The 23397-nt window shown below is 31.5% G+C and overlaps 1 protein-coding gene across 1 annotated transcript; it reads right to left on the reverse strand.

Annotated features, from left to right (window-relative positions):
• Window positions 1-12552: 12552 nt before the first annotated feature.
• Window positions 12553-13572, reverse strand: LOC146950000 (protein NDR1-like). Its single transcript, XM_085745971.1, has one exon. The coding sequence runs from the start codon at window positions 13448-13450 to the stop codon at window positions 12788-12790; it is 663 nt and encodes a 220-aa protein (XP_085602097.1). The 5' UTR covers window positions 13451-13572; the 3' UTR covers window positions 12553-12787.
• Between the last annotated feature and the right edge of the window lie 9825 nt (window positions 13573-23397).

The following is a 23397-nucleotide window of genomic DNA, read 5'->3' on the forward strand; positions in this document are numbered from 1 at the left end:
TTTCTGACCCGGTTATACACAATGTCAAAGTTATACCACAGTAATTTAGCCATCCATTTTTGCCGATCTCATTCCACATTTAATTGGAAGAATACTATATATTCATTGAGTTTTTAATTTATATTTGAAAATCATGTTATACCCTTTATTAAAAAGTATTTTATACCTTTATTACTTTGAGTTTTTTTAGTATGATATTACTTTTATTACTTTTCATTTAATCCACATATAGCTGTTGTAATTTTACCATAAATTTTTTAAAAAAATCACTTTTACTAAATTAATAGTTTCTTTGCAAAAATCTTTCAAACTCAATCCACCTCATCTCGAGTTTGAGGTCAGTGAAATGAAATTTAGCAGTATATTTTACTTTATCCCAATCAATAATTGTATTTTTTTACTCTCAATCTAAATATCTAAGGAAATTAAAACTAAATAATTATTATTTGATTTTCTAATATTTTTGTTTGCTTTGAAAAAAACATAGTTAAATTCACACAAAAAAAGAAATTAAAATTGACTTTATTTTACCATAAAAATATTAAAACAATTTATCCATACAAATTTACGAGCCGCCTTAGGCCACAAACTTGTACGTTTAATTTTTTTAATACCATAAATTTTATTAGTATCATTTTTTTTTTGTTTTCATAGTATAAAATTATTCACTAATTTCTCTAACAAAAAGAATCGTTCACTAATTTTTTTACTAATTAATTCAATAAAAAAATTAATCAATCATATTAATAATTTTTTTTAATATAATAATATTTATTAGTATGTTGTTTAATATTGTATAAAATAATTAGGCTTAAAAACCTTCAACTTTTTTATTGGTAATTTCTAAAAGGCTCCACTTTCAATTTCGTTTTGGTTATCTAAATTTATAATGCCGATTGTAGGATGATGATGGTTCGGGGCAGCAACAATGTGACACAACATAGGCGCAATTGGTTTTGTTGCTTCTTGCCTCAACAATGTGACACAACATAGGCAATTGGTTTTGTTGCTTCTTGCCTCACGCACGGTGATGGAGTTCTAAAACATGAATTAGAGATAGTGATATATATATATATATATATATATATATATATATATATATATATATATATATATATATATACATACCTATGGTATGTATAATTATTTAGAGTACTGTAATACTATTTTATTTTATTTTACAAACGAATGAATAAAGACAAATGAAAAATCAAAAGAAATGATTAATGTTGTTGATATTTATCATCTAATTATAAAATGATAACTTATGTACTTTACAAATTTTCCATAAAATAATAGAACATTACAAAGTTTTATGCGGTTATTTAAATATTATTTGATATATAATAGATACATAATACATAAATATAATAGGAGTTAAAATTTAGAATCATTTTGTATTTCTAACATATATAATATTCAATCTCACATGACACGCATTGTTCAAACAGTCATATTTAATATATGAAAAATGATAAATATATGTATTATGTATAGGATATATTGGTGGTTCTTGGAAGTAGTCAGGGGTGTTTGTGATATTGAAATACATGACTCCAAGAGTCATATTTAACTCATGACTAGAAAAAATCAATCATGTGTGATTTATCTAATATTCAAAACTGATTTTTTAATTTAAAGTCTATGATATATATATATATATATATATATATATATATATATATATATATATATATTGTGTTTTTATAGCTTTTTTTAATTAATAGAACATACATTCAAAATTGTCTAGTATGTTTCTAAAATGCTCACCTTTCTTAATTGATTCAAGCAAGTCGAGATTCATTTCACAATATTAAATATTGTAATGGCTAATTTCTTAGAAGGATTTTATCAACAAAACAAAAAATCTTAACATGATTTAAGCTATTTAATATTTTAGATCATTTCATATCAAAAAAACTGATAGTTTTAAGGAGATTTATCAAATCCGGTTCGCTAGACGAGCAATGATTCACTAGAGGAACTAAGGTGGCTTCGAAAAATATCAGAAGACAGTTGGTTTTTTCCTTCGTTGAAGAAAGCTCGATTCGCTAGGCGAGCACCACTTCATCTAGCGAATAAGAACTTCCAGAAACTCTATATAAATATATGTGTAATCATAATTTTTGAGTTATTACTTGTAATATAACATTTATAGAGAGAAATAGAGCGCAAGGCATGAGAAACACCATAAGAGGGCTAGGGAGTTTGGATTCAAGCTTGTTGATGCTTCTCCAACATATATCAACATTCTCTTGTTATTTATGCTCTCCATGAGAAACTGAACTCTCTTTTGTGTTGCGATTAGATAGATGTAAATATATAGGATTATATGTGGTGTACCCTTAATCTAACTAGTTGTATAAGATTTATGCATTCAATATAATCTTTGGTTTAAATTCATTCTAAATGCTTTTGTCGACAAGCACTCCGTAAATGAACATTTGATTTAGTTTGAGCAAGGAATTGCCTTATTATCTAAGGGATCTAGTTTAAATCATGTATAGGTTCTATCGCTCTAGGAATAGCGGGTAGGCCTATATTCATGTATGACTTTTAGGGAATAGAAGTTTTGGCTTGTTAAGTCGGGTTTTGGGTTGACTTAATAAATATGGCTAGGTAGGTTATATGGGAGCTGAGTTAGGGCATATTTACTTGTCCTAAGAAAGTACTCCCTCTGTCCCATAATACATGACACAGTTGACCCTATTACGCATGTCAACGCATAATTTTGAGCTTAAATATCTTGAATAATATGTTAGAAAAAATTATGAAAATTTGATATTTTGAAAATACTCATCGAGACGAATCTAACGACATCTTATATGATACTCCTTCCGTTTCAAAATAAGTGTCGCTTTAGCCAAAAAAAATTGTTTCAAAATGAATATCACTTTCAGTTTCCAATGCAATAGTAACTTTTTCTTTTCAATTGTACCCTCCAATTAATACTCAGCACACTACTTTCAAAGTATTACTTTTAAAACTAACCAATAGTTAATAAGGATAATTTGGTAAAATAATCATTCTCTTTCTTTTAATCATTGCATTTCTTAATATGTGTGTAAACACCTAAAACGACACTCATTTTGAAACAGAGGGAGTATTATTTATCTTTGTATATTAGTAGAAAAATATGGTCAAAGTAAGCTATGTCAAAATTGCAAATTTTCAAATGGGTCATCTATTGCGGGACGGAGGGAGTAATTGCTTAAGTTGACTAAATTTTAACCGACTTAAGAAGTTTAGTTTTTTTCCTACATATATGAAAAATTTGCATCGTATTTCTTTTCCTGCATATATGTAGAATATCCCATGCCATTAAGTTGTACTAATCAAAAGATACATGTAAGAGTTGGATCAAAAATACATGTACTAGTCAAAAGAAGGACCAAAATACACATGTACTAATCAAACAAAATTATATGACAATAATATCATACCAAAGTAAACATAGCCACTGCACTAGCAAGGTAAAGTTATGACCAAAATGGAAATAGATAAAATAACAAAAACTCAAAACAGGGCCAACACTATGCTAAATTCCCAGCTGCTAAAAAAATCAGTCTCACGCCAAGTTGAATCCCCACCTACTCCAAAAACCAGTCTCACACTAAGATGAACCTGCACTTGTTTCAATAAGTTCCGTAATCATATTTGCACAATGTTCTTGAACATTATTAACTTTATCCTTATGAAAGGGACTTGAATTTACAAATAACTAAATAAATAGATGTTGACATAATATTAGATTACCATATAAACATGTAAAAGTAAAATAAAATAATTTATACAATTTGTTAAAATAATCCAATTAAGTACTTGCATCCATGAATCCACAACACTACCGGATACAATGTTCAACATATCTAGCATGACAAAGTAGTCGCTCCTGTAACAAACTGATTGCTTTTGACTCTGAAATTGATTATGATCAAATGTAATAGTTTAGTCGGTAAATACTATTAAAAAAAGGGTAAATACGTTTTTACCCCCTGTAATATAGGCGAGTTCCAGTTTTCCCCCCTGTAAAAAAGATTCTTTCGATTCCAACCCTGTAATATAAAGATGTCGAAAACTCCCCTGAGCACATTTGAGACACCCCCAGCAGATGACGTGGCATGACGTGGCGCGCTGACTGTATAATTAATTTTTTTTTTATTTTTTTTTATAGGGACACGTGGCATTTGTTTTTTTTTAAAATCTAAAAACCGAAAATAATTCAGAAAAAATAAAAAATTTCCGAAATTCTTTTTAAAAATTGGAAAAATTAATAAAAATGAAAAAAAAAATCTGGAAAATTTTAAAAATTAAAAATAAAATCTTGGAAATTTTAAAAATTAATAATTTAAATTCTGGAAAAATAAATAAAAATTGAAAATTATGAAAAAATTCGGAAAAAAAATTAAAAAAATTAATAAAAATGTAAACAAAAATCTGGAAAATTTTAAAATAATAATAATTTTTTAAAAAAAATTATGGAAAAATAAATAAAAATTGAAATAATGGAAAAAATAAATAAAAATGGAAAAATAGATTTTTTTTTAAATTTAAAAAATTAGAAAAAAGTTCGGATTTTTTTCGAAATTTAGAAGATATTTAAAAAAACTGGAATTTAATTTTCAAATTAAAAAAAGTTTAGATTTTTTCGAAATAAAAAAACTGGAATATATTTAAAATTTTAAAAATCTGGATATATATTTTTTAAAACCCAATTACAATATGAAAATTAAAAAAATTCTCATCTAAAACTTCTTGCCTATGTAAATTTTTTAATTTTCATATTGTAATTGGATTTTAAAAAAATATATATCCAGATTTTAAAAATTTTAAATATTTTCCTGTTTTTTTATTTCGCAAAAAAATCTAAACTTTTTTATTTTGAAAATTAAATTCCAGTATTTTTAAATATCTTCTAAATTTCAAAAAAAATCCGAACTTTTTTCCAATTTTTTAAATTTTGATAAAAAATCTAAATGTCTTTTCTGCTTTTTTATTTTATTTTTCGAAAAAAATAATCTGATTTTTTGTTATTTTTAAAATTTTAAAAAAATCAATCTTTTATTTTTTTAAAAAAATAATCTGATTTTTTGTTTTTTTTTTGTAGAAGCTAAAATGAAATTTATTCAAAACGTAAAGAATCCCATCTAGCACAAGGAATGCTAGGCTAGGATACTTAAAAGCAACATACAAAGGAAAAGTGTGCCGTATATACACGGAACACTCAAACAAACACTCATACATCAAATGCAAATTTCTAAAAACAAACCAAAAACAACCTCCACTGAGGGCCCCCAAAACCAATAAAAACTAAAACCCCAAAACCACAAGTCTACCCGCCCTCCAAAATAACCATCAAACCTACCAAAAAACTGTGCAACCGCACCTTGCTTCTCTTCTGCAGCTCAACGCATTTAAGCACATGTAAAATCACCACCTAGAAAACACATAGCTCAATTCTTGAAACAAGCTACACTGATTTTTTGTTATTTTTAAAAGATTTTCAGTTTTTAATTTTTATTATTAAAATGATTTAATGATGTGGTATGTATATACACACATCTCATGCGAATTTTTTTTTTTTCCAGATTTTTAATTTTTTAAAATTTTTTCAGTATTTTTTTCATTATTTTCAATTTTTATTAATTTTCCAACATTTTTTTTAAAAATAATTATTTTTTTAAATTTTCCAGATTTTATTTTTTATTTTTAAAATTTTTACAGGGGGAAAACTGGAACTCACCTAAATTACAGGGGGGTAAAGACATGAAAAAATGACAAATGCCACGTGTACCCTATAAAAAAATAAAAAATAAAATTAATTATACAGTCAGCATGCCACGTCAGCTGATAAGGGTGACTCAGCGTGCCACGTCACGCCATGTCATCAGCTGGGGGTCCAATATTCGACCAGGGGGGTTTTCGACGGAATCTTTATATTACAGGGTTGGAATCGAAAGAATCTTTTTTACAGGGGGGAAAACCGGAACTCGCCTATATTACAGGGGGGTAAAAACGTATTAACCCTAAAAAAAATATATAATAAAAAAACACCACAAAAAAGGGAAAGTTTAAACTGTAAAAGGTAAAAAAAAAAAAATAATGTTAAGTCAGTTAGTCAACAAACGACTTAAGGAAAATCTTAAAATAAAAATGCTAAGGTCGGGTGGTCAGCAAACAGATTTGAAAAAATTACTTCTTAATTATGTTGGTCAACCTAACGACTTAAGAAATTTAATTTAAATTTTTTTCTTTTGATTATTCTATCAATGTTAAGTCGGGTAAGTTTATAATCGACTTAAACAAGATTGAAAGAATTGCAAAATTGTCAGTGCGTCACTTGATAAGTTGGGTGGCAGGATGAACCGACTTAAGTAGCAAATCTAAAAAAGATTTTTTGGTTCTAGCGATTGAATTTTATTTTTATTTTCTTCTCCATGCCATATTTATACGTTAACTAGTATGGATACACATATCAGCACACGGACTAGAATTTCATCATACTTAGAGTATTGAATGGAGACGTGGTATCAATCTCAGTTACCTGGTTGCTTTCTGTCCAATGGATCGACGCACACAAGTGTTGGCTCCCCCATAAGGTCCAACGATGGTATCATAGATGTTACTCTTTGTGGGGCTTGAGGAAGCATGAGTTGTTCATGTTGGTAGATCTCGGATGTGCGAGTCTCATACTTGATGGAGAGATGTTAATGTGTCAATTGTGAGTTAAAGTTCCACATTTGTTGCAAGAGTATATGTTGAGTAATATATAAGTGATACAAGGTCATAACAATATGATGAACGGATTTTTTAATTTTTATATGTCATTTGTTTAACTTTTTTATCTTAAAATTGAATTTTTAGATGTTATTATCTTTCATGTGAATTTTTTTCATTCAACCTCTATTATTAATTATTAATTCATTCATTTTTGAACTTTGGTGTGAGTGAAAATGGAAACTTTTAGATGTATTATGCCGAGTTGATAAAATACATGTTTATTAAATGGTTAAAGTTATGTGGCGTTTTTTGAATTGAATCAAATTTTTATGGAAAAATGATTACCCAAAAATCTTCAACTCCTTCAACAATTCGATAAAATTTTCGCAAACTAACACTATTTTCTATACTCTCACGAATGAAACGCACAATAAATTTTTCTCCCGTACCTTCTCTCTTGTTCAAATTCCTTTTCCAAATTTGTTTTTTTCCTTCTAATTTCTTTTTTTTATGCAACCTCCATTATTTCAAATTTGTTCACTTTTGGTCGTTGGTGAGATCTCACAGTGGCAAAAGATGACGTGTTATGTTGGGTTAACAAAATACATGTTTATTAATCATTTAAGTGAAAAGGCGGTATCAATCTCACTTGTGTGATTGCTCTTAGCATAAAAATTAATGCTATATGTTGCGTTAACAAAATACATATTTATTAGTCATTAAAGTGAAGGTATGGTATCAATCTCACCTGGCGTTGCATTAACCATTATTTTTTAGGCTTAATTGCATGTTTGATCCCTTATGTTTATTTTAGTTTTCAAGTTCGTCCCTTATGTTTTAAAAGTTTCATGTTGGTCCCTTACGTTTTAAAAGTTTCAAGTTGGTCCAAAACGTTAGTCACGTTGGAATAAGTTTGTCCCTTCAGTCACTTAATGTTTAAAGATTCGGGTTGACAATATGGGTGATGGAACTTAACTTATTTAGAAAATTAGTTTTAAAACATTTTTTTTGTACTAAACTAAATATCATGTCGCGGAAGGGACTAACTTATTCCAATGTGAGTAACGTTTTGGACTAACTTGAAACATCTAAAACGTAAGGGACCAACTTGAAACTTTTAAAACATAAATGACCAACTTGAAAACTAAAATAAACATAAGAGATGAAACATACAATTAAGCTTATTTTTTAAATAATTTAATGGTTGAACTCACACATCTTGATAGTAAAAAATATGTGGTTCAAACCTCTTTTGGAGTTATCCTTACCACTGTGTTTAATAGAGGAGAATTAGGGGGGAGAGAAGTTGAGGGGAAAGAGATAGAAGGGAAGTTGAAAATTTCTCTTGTTTGGAAACCAAAGAAATAAGGAGAGAGAGAGTCAAAATGCGTGGGACCCACATGTTTTTTTTTATTTCGCTTCACATCAGCGAAGAAAGGGTTGAGACATGGGTGATTTTTTCAAGTTTCCATATTTACCCTTGTCTTCCAAATCTTCTTTCTTGTTTTTTTTGAAGGCGTGAGTTCTTTTTTTTTTTTATTAAAACATTAAATTTCTCAAATTAATTAAAATAACTAAATTATTTAAACTTATAATTAATAAGTAATATAATAGGTAGTTAAATTAACCTAGTATTTAAACTACTCAATTAAATTCTTTTTGAGATTTTATATTTCAAGGGTATTTTTGTATTTTTTTTGATATAATCAAAACTTCTCTCTTATCTATTTCTTCTATCTTTCTTTTATATCAAACAACCCTTCAAATCCACTCTATGCCAGCCCTAACTCCTCCATGCGCCCCCAATTTTGGAATTACCTGATGAACATAAACCAAAAGATCAATGTCCCGTGGATGCTCATAGGTGATTTCAATGAAACTCTTCTCCCCAGTGAACAAAGAGGAGGCATCTTCCAGCACAACCGAGCTGCCATCTTCTCAAACTTCTTGAATAATTGCAACCTGCTTGATCTTACTACAATAGGTGGTCGCTTTACTTGGCACAGAAATAATAATGGTATCCGTATACTCTCTAAAAAGCTAGACAGAGGCCTGGCCAATGTTGAATGGCGCATTTCCTTCCCTGAAGCTTTTGTTGAAATCCTTTGTAGATTGCATTCGGACCACAATCCCCTCCTTCTCCGTTTTGGAGGCCTCCCTCTTGCTAGAGGGCCAAGGCCTTTCCGTTTTGAAGCAGCATGGATTGATCACAATGATTATATGGATGTGGTTAAAAGATCCTGGAAGACCTATATCAACAACACAACCGCATCTTTAATCAAAGTCAGGGAGAACTCTATCATTTTCAACCAAGAGGTCTTCGGAAACATTTTCCAACGCAAAAAACGTGTGGAAAGAAGGCTCAAAGGCATTCAACTTTACTTAGAGAGAGTTGATTCTCTCCGACATACTCTTCTTGAAAAGGAATTGCAACAAGAATACAACCATATCCTCTTCCAAGAAGAAATGTTGTGGTACCAAAAGTCTAGAGAACAATGGGTGAAGTTTGGAGATAAAAACACTTCTTTCTTTCATGCTCAAACTATCATCAGAAGAAAGAGAAACAAAATACACAGGCTGCAACTACCAAATGGTATCACAACTTCTGACAGCACTATACTTCAAGAAGAAGCCCAAAAATATTTCAAGAGATTTTTCTGCGAAAACCAGCCCCCCCACAACCGCATTTTCCATGAAGGGAACCACCCCATCCTTGATGAGATTGGCAAGAACTCTCTCACCGCCCCCATTACCAAACATGAAGTTTTTGCTGCCCTAAACTCTATGAAACCATACAAAGCCCCTGGACCGGATGGCTTCCACTGCATCTTCAATATTGGCACATTGTAGGTGATGATATCTTCCATTTGGTCCACTCCACCTTCCTAACAGGTCATTTTGATCCGGAAATCTCAAACACTCTCATTGCACTCATTCCTAAAATTGATCCTCCGAACACTTACAAAGATTTCAGACCCATTAGCCTTTGCAACATAATTTACAAAATCATCACAAAGGTTTTAGTGCACCGTCTGAGACCACTGCTTGATAATATTATTGGCCCCTATCAAAGTAGTTTTCTGCCTGGTAGGGGCACATCTGACAACTCTATTGTTTTGCAGGAAATTGTTCATTTCATGAAGCGATCCAAAAGAAAAAAGGGCTATGTTGCTTTCAAGCTTGATTTGGAAAAGGCGTTTGATAATGTTAATTGGGAGTTCCTCAACTCTTGTCTCCATGACTTTGGTTTTCCAGACATCACAATCAAGCTCATCATGCACTGTGTCTCCTCAGCAAATTACTCTATCTTATGGAATGGAAACAAGATGCCCCCCTTTAAACCTACAAAAGGCCTTAGACAAGGTGACCCTCTCTCACTGTACCTCTTTATCATGTGTATGGAGAAGCTTTCAGTTGCTATCAATAATGCTGTTCACCAGGGGAGTTGGCATCCAATTCACATCACAAATGACGGGCCAAAGATATCTCACCTTCTTTTTGCTGACGACGTTCTTCTTTTCACGAAGGCTAAAAGCTCCCAACTTCATTTCATCTCTAGTCTTCTGAATAGGTTCAGCCAAGCTTCAGGTTTGAAAATCAATTTTTCAAAGTCTAGGGCCTATTACTCTGCTGGAATTCCAAATGGAAAAATCAATACCCTCACTGCAATCTCAGGTATTCAAAGCACAACTTCTCTTGGCAAGTACCTAGGATTTCCCATGCTCCATGGTCGCCCTAAAAGAAGTGATTTTAATTTCATTGTTGAGAAAATGCAAACTAGACTGGCATCCTGGAAGAACCGACTCTTGAATAGAACAGGTAGACTGACTCTTGCAACCTCTGTTTTATCATCTATTCCTACTTATTATATGCAGATCAATTGGCTGCCTCAAAACATTTGTGATAGCATTGATCAAACAACCCGCAATTTTATCTGGAAGGGTACGAATAATAAAGGGATCCATTTAGTCAATTGGAAGACGGTTTCTAGTCCTAAATATCTTGGAGGTTTGGGTATCCGTTCCGCAAGAGATGCAAATACTTGTCTTCTTGGGAAACTTGTTTGGGACATGGTTCAGTCCACAAATATACTATGGGTTCACCTTCTCTCTAATAAGTATTCGGCAGGCCTAAAATCCTTGATGCAAGCTTGACCAGCAGCAGCTCCCCTTCGTGGTCTTCAATTATTCGAGCAAAGAACATCCTCAAAACAGGGTATCATTGGCGTCCAGGTGCGGGCAATTCCTCGTTTTGGTTCAGCAACTGGAGTCATCATGGTTACCTTGGTTCCCTTGTCCCTATCATCGACATACACGACCTTCATCTCACTGTTAAAGATGTCTTCACCACTGCCGGTCAGCACACTGATGTCCTCTATACCACTCTGCCGCAACACATAGCTGACACCATTAATATTTCCCACTTCAGGTTTAATGAAAATGTTGCAGACACTTTTATTTGGAGACATAACAAGAGTGGAATTTACACCGCCAAAAACGGGTACTCCTGGCTGCTCTCTCTCTCGGAAACGACACAATACGTTAGCTCCTAGTCGTGGATTTGGCGTTTGAAAATCCCTGAAAAGTACAAGTTTTTGATATGGCTTGCTTGTCACAATGTTGCGCCTGCTCTTTCATTGCTGCACCACAGAAATATTGCAAACTCTGCTACTTGTTTGCGATGTGGAGAAAATGATGAAACCTTTTTGCATTGTGTCAGGGACTGCAGGTTCTCCACAGCCATATGGAATGGAATTGGCTTCGCTGACACTACCTTCTTCTCTGAAACTTGCGCACAAGTCTGGCTTAAGAGCAACTCCAATGGCCCTTGTGCAATCAGCTTCCTCGCAGGTCTTTGGTGGTCATGGAGACACCGAAACATAATGATTCTAAGCAATGAAACCTGGCCGTTATCGCGGATTTGTTTCCAGATTCAGGACTCAATTAATATCATAGAAACCAGCTTTCAGAAGACTAATGGCAGCAATCTGGATCGTATGGTAAAGTGGAACCAAGACAACCACCAATGCCACATACTTAACGTCGACGGCAGTTGCATGGGCTCTCCAGTCCGTGCTGGTTTTGGGGGAGTACTTCGAAACAATGCTGGTTTCTACCTATCCGGCTTTACTGGCTTCATCCCTGACTCTACAGACATACTACTTGCTGAGCTCACTGCTGTTCATCGAGGATATCAAATGGCAACAACCATGGGAATTCAAGAGCTGGTCTGCTACTCGGACTCTCTTCTCTCCATAAACCTTATTACGGGCCAGGCATCTAGTTACCATGTCTACGCTGTTTTGATTCAAGATATTAAAGATCTCATGTCTGCTCACAACTTCACATTACGCCATTGTCTCCGGGAAGGAAACCAATGCGCAGACTTTATGGCCAAGTTGGGAGCGTCGTCTAATGAAGGTTTTCAGATTCATGCTTCTCCCCCCAATGATCTCCTTGATTATATCAGGAATGATGCTATAGGAACCCTCTATCCTAGGGCTTAGGCTTCAGCTTCTTTCTCTTTTTCTTTTTTTGTTTTGTTATCCCTTTGTAACAAAAAAAAAAAATCCACTCTACTTCTCACCTTTTTCTCTCTTACCTATTTCTCTCTTCACAACTTCTCTTCTAAACCAAACATACCCTACATGTAAGAATTGAATTGCAACGTAAAGAATATCATCTACCTTCTTTTTATGATTGAAAGTTTGGTAATTAAATTTTTGTTAGTACTAACATTTAAAAAATATAAAATAAGTGATTGTAGGCACATGACCAACACAAAATCCACTAACAAAGCACTTTAAGATGACTATTATAGTGGACACTTCTGTAGATCTAGAAATTGAATATCATTTTTCCCTTCTTCTCGAATCCATACATAAATAAAATCAATACACTAATCATAAATCATATCTTAATACAATAACAACAACAACAAAACTACATAAGAATACAAGATTCAAACAAAAAAAATAAACAAAAACACTACACCTATTAAATCAAATCAAATAATAAAAATACAACTAAAATCCAGCAAACTCACTGATAAACAAACTCAGTCAAAGTCAAGTAAACCCAAGACCAATAAACAAGACCCAAAACACAAGAAGCGCACGATAGCCTCCATACACTTTCCATGCGCCGGACACTATCACCCTTGGTTCATTCCCTCCAAGCCTCACACTTTTCTTTCCCATTTTCTCCCCAGAATCTCCAATTTCCACATTTGCCCCTCCCCATACCCGATCTCTTTTCGTATACCAAACCAAAATCTTATACTTAACCGCAGTAAAATAATCCACCCTTAGATAAACTTTACCATCAACAACACCCTTAACACTCGCAGTTAAATTCTTAACACCAGCTTCCACCACTCCATTCTTCTTAGCTTTTTTCTCATGCCCTTGATAGAATCCATTTACAGTAGCATTAACAAGTGGAAGAGTAGTGTTGAGAGTATTGTAAAAGGTGAAGTTAAGATGAATAGGGTCATATTGAATACCTTTATCTTTATTAGGGTTAACAAGTTTTAACGTGAAGGTGATAGTGGTGTTTGATCTTGCTGTTGTGTTTAGGGTTTTGTTGAGGGCAGGAAGGTAAATTTTGTCTATGTAAAGCTTTGGTTCATCGACACGTATGCTTAGCCATATGAATAGGGCCATTAAGCCTATGGTTATGATGAAACCTGAACAGCATGAACAACAGCTGTTGGGTTTTGATGATGCCATTTGATTTGAGGCTGTTGGATTTTGGAAAGAGAAAATGTTTTGTGTGTGTGTTGTGTTGTTCACTTTTGTTTGTGGTTGTTTAGTTTCTATAAAGAGATTTTGAGATTATGGGTTTGTTTTTATTTCTAGTTTTGGGATGTGGAATGGGAAGGTTCCATGTTTTTGGTGCGTTATTTACTCGAAGGTTCATTTCATTTTTTGGAGTAAATAAACAACTAAATTAAACTAGAATTTTGTACTATGCTTTCAAATAGATTTGTAAGTAAAAAACCTAGTGTTAAGTTGATCTCAATATTTTTTTTTGAGGGAAAGTTGATCTCAATATTTAGCCACTATTAATTAATTAGGTCTTTATATTTTAACAACTTATTATCGTGTTGATTTTTATAGAATTAAATAAACCTTTTGTCTTTAAAAATATAACAAATTTTGATTTTAGTATAAAAAAAATATGATTTTTGTGCTTAAGAGATAAAATTTTGAATGGTTTTGATATTTCCTAAACATGATATGGCATAATGAAGTTGGACATAAGAAATGAACATAAAATAGACATATCTTAAACATAAAAGGGTCGTAAACCAAAACCAAAATAATTTTTTTGAAAGGTAAAAACATCCTGTTATATTTATTAGGGATTATAATAAAAAAAATCATTATATTCTTTATTTGTCAAAAAAAATAAAAAAAATTCGTTATATTCTTTAGAATAAAGACCCTTATATTTAGCTGGATATTTGCATAAAAATTATATATTATCAATTTAATTTTTAACATATTTTCAAAAAGGTTAATATAAATAAAATTTTGACGGAATCATAGAAATTTTTAAATATTAAAAAATTTAACAACCCATCCAAAAGCATGTTATAAATTTAAAGACTAATCCAATGATCATCCAAAAGCATGTTATAAATTTAAAGACTAATCCAATGATTTATTCTATATTTTTTCATGTGATTATTATGAAATTGAGAAATGATGAATAGAATCTTTGTTTAGATATTTTCATTTATGTTGCATTAAATGAGAATTATGCAAGTAGATGATTGGTGGATGTAGCTTTTTTTTGCCGTGGACAGCTTTGCCGTGTGGTCCCTACTTTTCCTACTAGAATCCCTTGGCCCAAAGAATGCGCCTACGCCTCTACGCGTAAGAAATTAGGCCCAATATTGTCTTCATAATTTGAGAATTATACCTCATACCCCCCAATTATTCTCCTACCCTCAAACACATGAACTTTCTCAAATCCTACATACCGCAACAAAGTTTGGAGAATCGATTTTAGAGGAAAAAAAATCCATCGATTTGTACCGAAAAAATGACTTCTAGTGACTGTTTTTTCCCCTGCTCCATGGAGAATCGATCTTGGTCCACAAAATTGATTTAATAAAGGAAATCCAAACACCTTTGCAAGATAGAAAAGATAATTGCTCTTCAACCATCAGTTTGTGTTCATTTCCGCCCTACGTGAGTTAACTCACGCTGAAAAATACACTTACGTAAGTTAACTCAGGGACTAAAGTGACTAACGGAGTCTACATTCAGGGACTAAATTGACTAACAAAGTTTGCATTCAGGGACTAAATTGACTAACAAAGTCTACATTCAGGGACTATTTTGCAATTTATCTGCATTCAGGGACTAAAGTGACGAATCCCTTCCGATTCAGGGACTAAAGTGACTAATTCCCTTTATGTTTTTACTTTCTCTCTCTATTGTTTTGGTTTTTGTGTCAATACTTTTTTTTTCTTTGTAAAATTATAGTTGTCCTAAAAATTGTCAATCAAATAGTTGTCCAAATAACACAACTCTAAAAGGAAATAGTAAGTCAAACTCAGTGGAATAGGGTAATCCATAAATGTAACCAAATTGTACATCATAAATATAACTTTTGGTTTTTTTATTTATATTTACTCTCTTTTTGAATGATAATAAAAAAAGACGGTAGTAATCTACTTGGATTAATTTTGTGATATTGGTTTGTGACTTTGAAGTGTGCTATTCAGTCTCAGATAAACGGTGTCAATTTTTGTTGCCCATACAACAGTTATGAATACATATACATCTCTTTCTAATAAACTCATTAATAATTTTAAAAACTAAACTACCTAATGCAATGCCATTCAAAATTCAAATGACAACCAACTTACTATTATGAATTTGGGACTCAAAATCTCATCAATAAATTTAGATATATGTAGCAAGTATCAATGACAACAAAATAACCAAAACTGTCGTAAACAACAACATATCTATATGTAATTTAACAACTAAGTGTAAAACAAAACCACAATCAAATAAAAGAACAACAAGATAAAGAGAGTAGAAAACAGAGAACAACACACCAAGAATTTGTTTACTCAGTTCAGCTCAATAATGACCTACATCAAGAGGAGAGAGGTCTTCATTTCATTATCAATGAGTGTCTTACAAAGAGATATAAAAGAGTTACAAGAAATTAGCTTCAACAAGCTCTCTAAGAGCAATCTTAATTTCTACCATTTTCCCAAATATCTTTCCATGGCCAAGATCCTTAATGATTTCCCCACCGATATGTGCTTTTAAGGATCTAACCCCAAAAGGAACAAACCATTAGCATTTGATTTTCTAAGGATATGTGCTTTTAGTTTTCAAAGATTCACCTAAGCTGCTCATAAAAACTAAACCTCTCATGTGTTTCCTATCTTTCCCAAGCTATGAATATCTTCCTAAAAGGCACCAACCTTTTTCCAAGAGCCCTCTCTTTTGGTTCTCTAAGATTCACATATTGGGAATTTGAATCTCACTAAAATATCCTCAACCTTTAGCCTATAAGTTCCCTAAAAGTTTCTTCATTTGATTTCATGAGATTCCCCGACAAATGAGTTAAAAAAAATGCTCATATAATGTACAAACACGATTTGTCCAAATCATGTCACGGTTTCAAGTCATACACAATACAGCTGCATCCAGTAGGCAAAATCGTGCCACAGTTTCTCCAAATTGTGCTACAATTTTTGACGATTCAACAACACCAATTTTTCCATCATCACCAACCGTGTCACGATTTCTCCAAATCGTGCGACAATTTTTTAGGAAGTTCAAGATTCAATTTTGAGCTACATTTCAACATTTACGAAGTATACATTTATATATATATATTTTTTTTTTTTGTAATTTTAATATATTCGGTAACCAAACAACAACTTCAATTACATTTAAGTTTCAAATACCAACATGGTCATGTCTAGTGAATGGATCGGTCTCCTACAATGTCACAAACTAAAGTTAGAATCTCAATTAAAAGATATGTTCGCATTTAATATTCGACAATATCTCAAATATGAATACTTCCGCTAAAAGAAATATGTGAAAACCAAAGTTCAAGATTTAAAATGGCTCTTTACTCGTTTTTAATTCAAAATTATTCACAATATAATGCAGTAAGTACTCTTCCAACTACTAAGTTGAGAATTGTTCATTTTCTAAATGACACCACAAGAACAATTGGTTAGTTTCGTTATAGTATTGCTGGTATGACAACGGGGCAACGCAAAGAGCATATTTTGCCTCCCCATCATAACACCCTGCATAGAATCCACACATGCACAAGAACAATTGGTTAGTTTCGTTTTTCTCTAGGGTTAGAATTTAAATCCCCTTCCCTACCTTCGATATAAATTATATTTTCCATATAGTGGAGATTAAATTTATAATATATAATTAGATATCAATAAAAAGAATAAACATATTTATAATAAGAATTAGTTTTTACAATTGCATGCAAGTAATATATTAGTGTGCAAAAAACTACGATAAGTATTACTAGTATTTAACAGTTTTTACTGTTGTTCTAGATTTTAAAACTATGAAAGAATGATGTAAGCATTAGTATATAACAGTTTCAGTCACTACGAAATAAGTAACAACCCTGGTTTTCTAATGCATTGTCAAAAGTGCTGCTATATAACGCGATAAAATCTATCCCGAGAAATCACTAAGGCACGTGTCATATTCAGAGTGGATTGTTAAAATACAGGAGGCGGTTTGCAAAAGGAATTGTGTAGAAATCACGGGTGGCTAGCCAATAGGAATAAATTCGGGATAACGTCAGGATAAGCAATTCGCTTGATCTATCATTATTCATAGTCAAAACTATCTTTAAGAAAATAAAAAGGTACTTGACATAGAATCGTTGTTAAGGAGTTCAACTAGTGTTTAGAGCTAGGATTGATTAAATGAGTTGAAGGATTTATTTAATGAATCGCGAGATTCAAACTACTAATATAACAATCAATATACTAACATTGATATATATTTTTCTTCTATAGTAGTAAGGTTCCATTGCTATGCAATTGTGTGATGAAAATACCATAGAAGGTTTTTTGTTGGTCACATGATAAATGAGTCCAACACTAAAGTACATTGCTGAAGTTAGTCCTTAGTTTGTCAATTGAAGGATCCCACATATAGTACAAGATAGAACATGTCTCCTTATTGATAGAAGGTTTTGGTTGGTCACAAGATAAATGAGTCCAACACTAAAGTACATTGCTGAAGTTAGTCCTTAGTTTGTAAATTGAAGGATCCCACATATAGTACAAGATAGAACATGTCTCCTTATTGATAGAAAAATAGATATCAAAGGTTGTAATTGTACCAAGTTTCAGTTTCGGAGTTTGCATTGGTTTAGCAATCCTTTCAACTGTACTTACAATTTTAGATTTATTTCTGTGTCTGCTAGAAATAATTGGACGGTGGCTGTGGTGACAAGGTGTATATATATCTACCACATTATCTTTAACATAATTTCAATTAGAAAAGTGGCAAGGTGTTGTTTTTTTTATCAATTTGAAAAGTGGCAAAATGTATACATTTCTACCACAATTTTTTTTATTTATTATTTTTTTTGATTTTTTTTAAGAAGTTAAATTAACCCACACAGATTAAAACCGTGGAAAATTGAACCTGAGACGTTGAAGAGGAACACACTCGTCCAAGATTTCAAGCTAACATCATCAGGTCAACCCAAGTGGGTTGAATAAAGTGATCATTTTTTGTTGAATTAATGATCATTTTACAATTATTTCCGATGAAATTTGTTATAAGACTAGCTCTTACCGCTAAACTACCACCTCAAACGCAAAACTACTACCTCAAGTGTTATATCTACCACATTATCTTTAAGCATAATGTCAAATTTGAAGATAGTTCTTTATGTATGGGTCGCATAAGATAAATAAGTTCAATACTAAAACACATTGCTGAAGTTAGTCCTTAGTTTGTCAATTGAAGGATCCCACGCATATCTTAAAAGATAGAATATGTCTCCTTATAGGTAGAAAATAGATATCTAAGATCCAAAGAGAGGATGAAATTGTACCAAGTTTCACTTTAGGAGTTTAATTATTTTAGCAATCCTTTCAAATGTACCAAGTTTTGGATTCATCTCTCTGGCTGCATGAAGTAAATTGGAAGGTGGATGAGTTGACAAGGTGTATATGTATATATCTACTACTTATTTTCAATTAGAAAAGTGGCACGGTGTCGCTTTTTGATTGGATTCCATTGGTCATTTGAATTTAAATTTTAGATGAATTTGTCTTATGAGAACTGTATTCATATTTTTTTTTCTTCCATAAAATAAAAAAGTTTGTGTTGAACAGACTAGACACATATTTGGATTCAACCAATAAAATTGTCCGATTTACAATTTGGATCACTAATTTTATTTATTTTCCTTTCTATTAGAAGCTTTGATGCAATATCTATGAAGTACACTTATACAAATTTAAGGTTGGTGACTGGTGAGCGATGCAAGTCACAACGCATGTATTGTTTTTCTCTTAGGTTTCCTAAAGTTTCATCCACATGAGCTAATTTTATTGAGGTGTATTAAGCATTGAATGTGAATCTTTCTTTATGCCGGAATTTGAATATTGATTTGTCATGTTGTAATAATCTATTTTCTTCGGGCTAAACCAAACATATGTTAATATATTTTTGTTTTTTTTAAGGATATATTTTTGTTTATATCGTGAGGGATTAAATAATCTTCAATCACGTATTTGTAATTGTCAACTGATTGGTAAATTGAATTTGAAGTTTGAACGGTTTTATTCTAATTAAAAACAAATTTATATACAATTCAGTGTAATTTTACGTAACAACTATGCTTTATAACTTCCCTAAAAAAAAAAAACTACGCTTTATAACTATTATTGTTACAAGCGAAAAGACGGACACGTATTGCTCTAACACTTGTAGATTATCAATGATATTTTATAGAAATTTTGCGTGTAAATTACAAACGATATCTTATATAACTTTTTTGATATAGATAAAAAATTATAAGTATATATATTTGTGACTTTTAAATATAACAAACTCAACAAATCATATTTATATTTTTCAATGACAGCAATAAAATAACAAATACAACAATTTTTTTTATCTTTTTTAATAACACTAACAATATAATATTATTATATAAAAATTTGTTTAAGAGTATAATTGAAATAACAAAAAAGACAGCTCAAAACCTTCCCAAAACTCCCTATTTTATATATATATATATATATATATATATATATATATATATATATATATATATATATATATATATAGACACACACACACACATACTGAAAGCAAGGTTTGATACAAAATTAATCTCCCCCTCAAAGCCTCAAAATAGTCATTGATTGTTTTATTGGCAAATTCATCCATAAACTTTTTTTTTTTTACACAGAATTCATCCATAAACTTATATAGGGTTGATGCGAGATCAACATGAAAAATGCATATACATTTAACATGTCATGTAATAGTGCCTAACAAAAAAAATATTAATAGAGATTATTTTGACTAATATCTTACAATTCTCAAGATGGGTGCCGTCTAGCGTGCGAGGGCAATATAGGTCATGTATGGTACGAGAGGTAACTTTATTGGTTTTGCAAGTTTTTTTTTGTTGACAGGTACTGGTTTTGCAGGTTGTTATACTATTCCTTACCCAATGTATTTCTTTTGATAATTTATTTACATATTTGTTGGTACAAATATTACAGGGACAGTTTCGGAATTTCATATTGATTGATTTAATATCAATGTCCTCTTTGCCAGTTCACGTATTGTAGAGTGTAATTTGTCATTAATTTCCTATAATAATTTACTTTATTATGTGTTAAATAATTTAGTAGTGGTAGGAAAAGTAATTCACTATAATTAGTATATTCAATAATTGATTTTTTTTACTGTATTTAATCATTAATTATTATTATTGTTATATATTTTTTTTGTTAACATTATTTAGAGTATTTTATAATTATATATTTTTTCACCCGATGTTCTGTCTAATAAACTAGATAACAGGAAATGACATTGCTCCTTCAATTGAAACAGTCTCAATCGACTTTCGATGATGGTGAACATCGTTCCGACTGTTGGATATGTTATAGTTGAAATGAGAATGAAGAAGAAACTCAATTTTTGAAGATCGAGATCTTCACTGTACTTTATCCACCTAGACTATCCCTCTGGTAACCTAGTTAACAAGAAATGACACTGTTCCTTCACCTGAAATAATCTCAACCGACTTTCGGTGAAGGAGGACATCATTCTGACCGTTGGATATGTTCTAATTGAAATGAGAATGAAGCAGTGACTCGATTTTCGAAGATCAAGATCTTTGGTGTACGTCATTCACTCAAACTTTCCCTTTGTTAACCTGGTTAACAAGAAAGGACACTACTCCTTCAACTGAAACAGTCCCAACTGACTATTGGTGAAAGAGGACATTGTTTCAACCGTTGGATATGTCTCAATTGGAATGAGAATGAATCAGAAACTCGGTTTTCAAAGACTAGGATCTTCGGTTATATATAATTTTTATTTTCAAAATATTTTTTAGTAGGTTTTCGGAGAACGGAAGTTTAGTATTTCAAAGATTCTCATAGAATGAAGGTAAGTCTTTGGAATATTCTCGACGAATGATAGTTAGTCTTTGGAAGATTTTCATGTATGTTTAATCCCCCAATTTGGGGAACTTTAAAATTGAACAAATGAAGCACTTCTAAACCCCCAAAACCTTTCCCTTGTTTTTTTAAAACTCGCAAACAAGGGTTTACTTCTCCATAAGCCTTTCCTTCCCCTCCCCTCCATAACCCAACTCGCAAACAAAGCCTAAGAGCGTAGAGAAGGTGTGCTATGAGTGTCCTAAGATTCATAGATGGGCTGACCTACTGAAACATTGTACATGACCCACACTAATATTCCTTACAAAGGTGGCGGAATCCCATAGGATTAATAACCCTATACCGTAGCGCGCGTATAACCTTAGTGTGACCATAATTGCCTTTGGAAAACCTGGAACACCAATTTAAGTTTATCTTTCAATTACCTTTGAATTAGTAAGACCCTGCACGTAAGGATCACCGTGCGATCAGCACGTGCAGTTAGCCATCGAAGGGATAGACCAAAGTAGGTTAGTAACGTCCCAACGACCTCATCACTTGTATAGTCTACCTAAGATAAATAAACGTGACATTTCTATTACTTATTATCCAACAACATATATACAGAGGGGATTCGAAAAATCCTAACTGTTGCTTACTTTTCTGCAACCAAAACAAGTAAACTTGCTCTGTTGCAAACAGATAAAAATTACAAGTCTTTCAAACCCTTATCTTTTATATCGTCAACTTATAAAAATAAGTAACGCGAATTTTTGGACGAAACGACAATCTATGTGGATATAAATCAAGTCTAATTTTTGGACTAAACGACAATTCATTTTCATTTTCATAGGGAGGTAGAATAACAAAGGTTTTGGTCATAAATCAAGTCTAATTTCTAAAATTGACACAATACATCTATATTGAAAATCAAAACATGTTAGAGCTACAAATTTAATGTTTGTACCAAATTAACCGTTTTAGTTTTTTCAGTTTCAAATCGGTCCTTCGAGTACTATGTGCATTTTCTCTCACACCATTTCAAATAGGGTAGCAAAATATTTTTCATCATAATTAAGGGCGGAATTTTTTTCTTATTATGGGTTTATCTATTTAAAAAATAAATAAACATCCCACACATATTCTTTATATACCATATTTTAATTAATCCTAAAATATTGCGTCGTTAACCAGCATTTTCTTTACGCATAAAAACAATTCTTTGCCCAACAAGGTTAATCTTTCTCTACTCATTAAATAAATGATGTTTTTCATATATAAGTAATGTTTGCTGGATTTTCACCTAGAGAGAATAAACAAGCACGTAAGAATTAAACAAAATCAGTTGCATTTTTTAAAATTAATATATATATATATATATATATATATATATATATATATATATATATATATATATATATATATAAACAAGGCTTGTATGAATTAACAAAATCAATTGCATTTTCAGCTAGAGAGAATAAACAATGCTTGCTGGGATTTCCAAAAATGCCAAAAACACCCTTTTGTTAAATGTGAATCCAAAATCAATAGCCTTTTTTAAAATCAATATATATTTAAAAAGTATAAATTTAGTGGGTCACATAACCTGTATAAATCTCAACCATTTAAAAGTTTCTAAGTAGATCTAATGGTGGACATTCATTGTGCAAACAAAATAAAAAAAAAAGTTCAAGTCTCCTACGGTAGGAGACCTATAAAGGTCTCCCACCGTAGCCTTTGCGATGTACTCCATCCGTTTTAAAATATATACATGTCGTATTCCTTTTTTTTTTGACATCACATGTCGTATTCTTGTAATATGCATTATTCACATGATTTACTTTGATTGTATTTTCAACTAATATATAAATACAAATGTTAGTATGTAAGATATTCAATTTTTCTCGATGAATATTTTTAAAATATTAAATTTTTATAATTTTTTTACTTTAGATAATTTTCAAATGGTTGTTCGAATAACATTCCTCTTAAAAAAAACCAATTTTCCTA

This window comes from Medicago sativa, chromosome 2 (assembly GCF_051527215.1).
Source record: "Medicago sativa cultivar Bolivia chromosome 2, Bolivia_mono, whole genome shotgun sequence".
NCBI lineage: Eukaryota > Viridiplantae > Streptophyta > Magnoliopsida > Fabales > Fabaceae > Medicago > Medicago sativa.

Coding starts and splice junctions, on each gene's coding strand:
- LOC146950000 (XM_085745971.1), bottom strand. CDS start 13,450: ATGGCATCATCAAAACCCAACAGCTGTTGTTCATGCTGTTCAGGTTTC.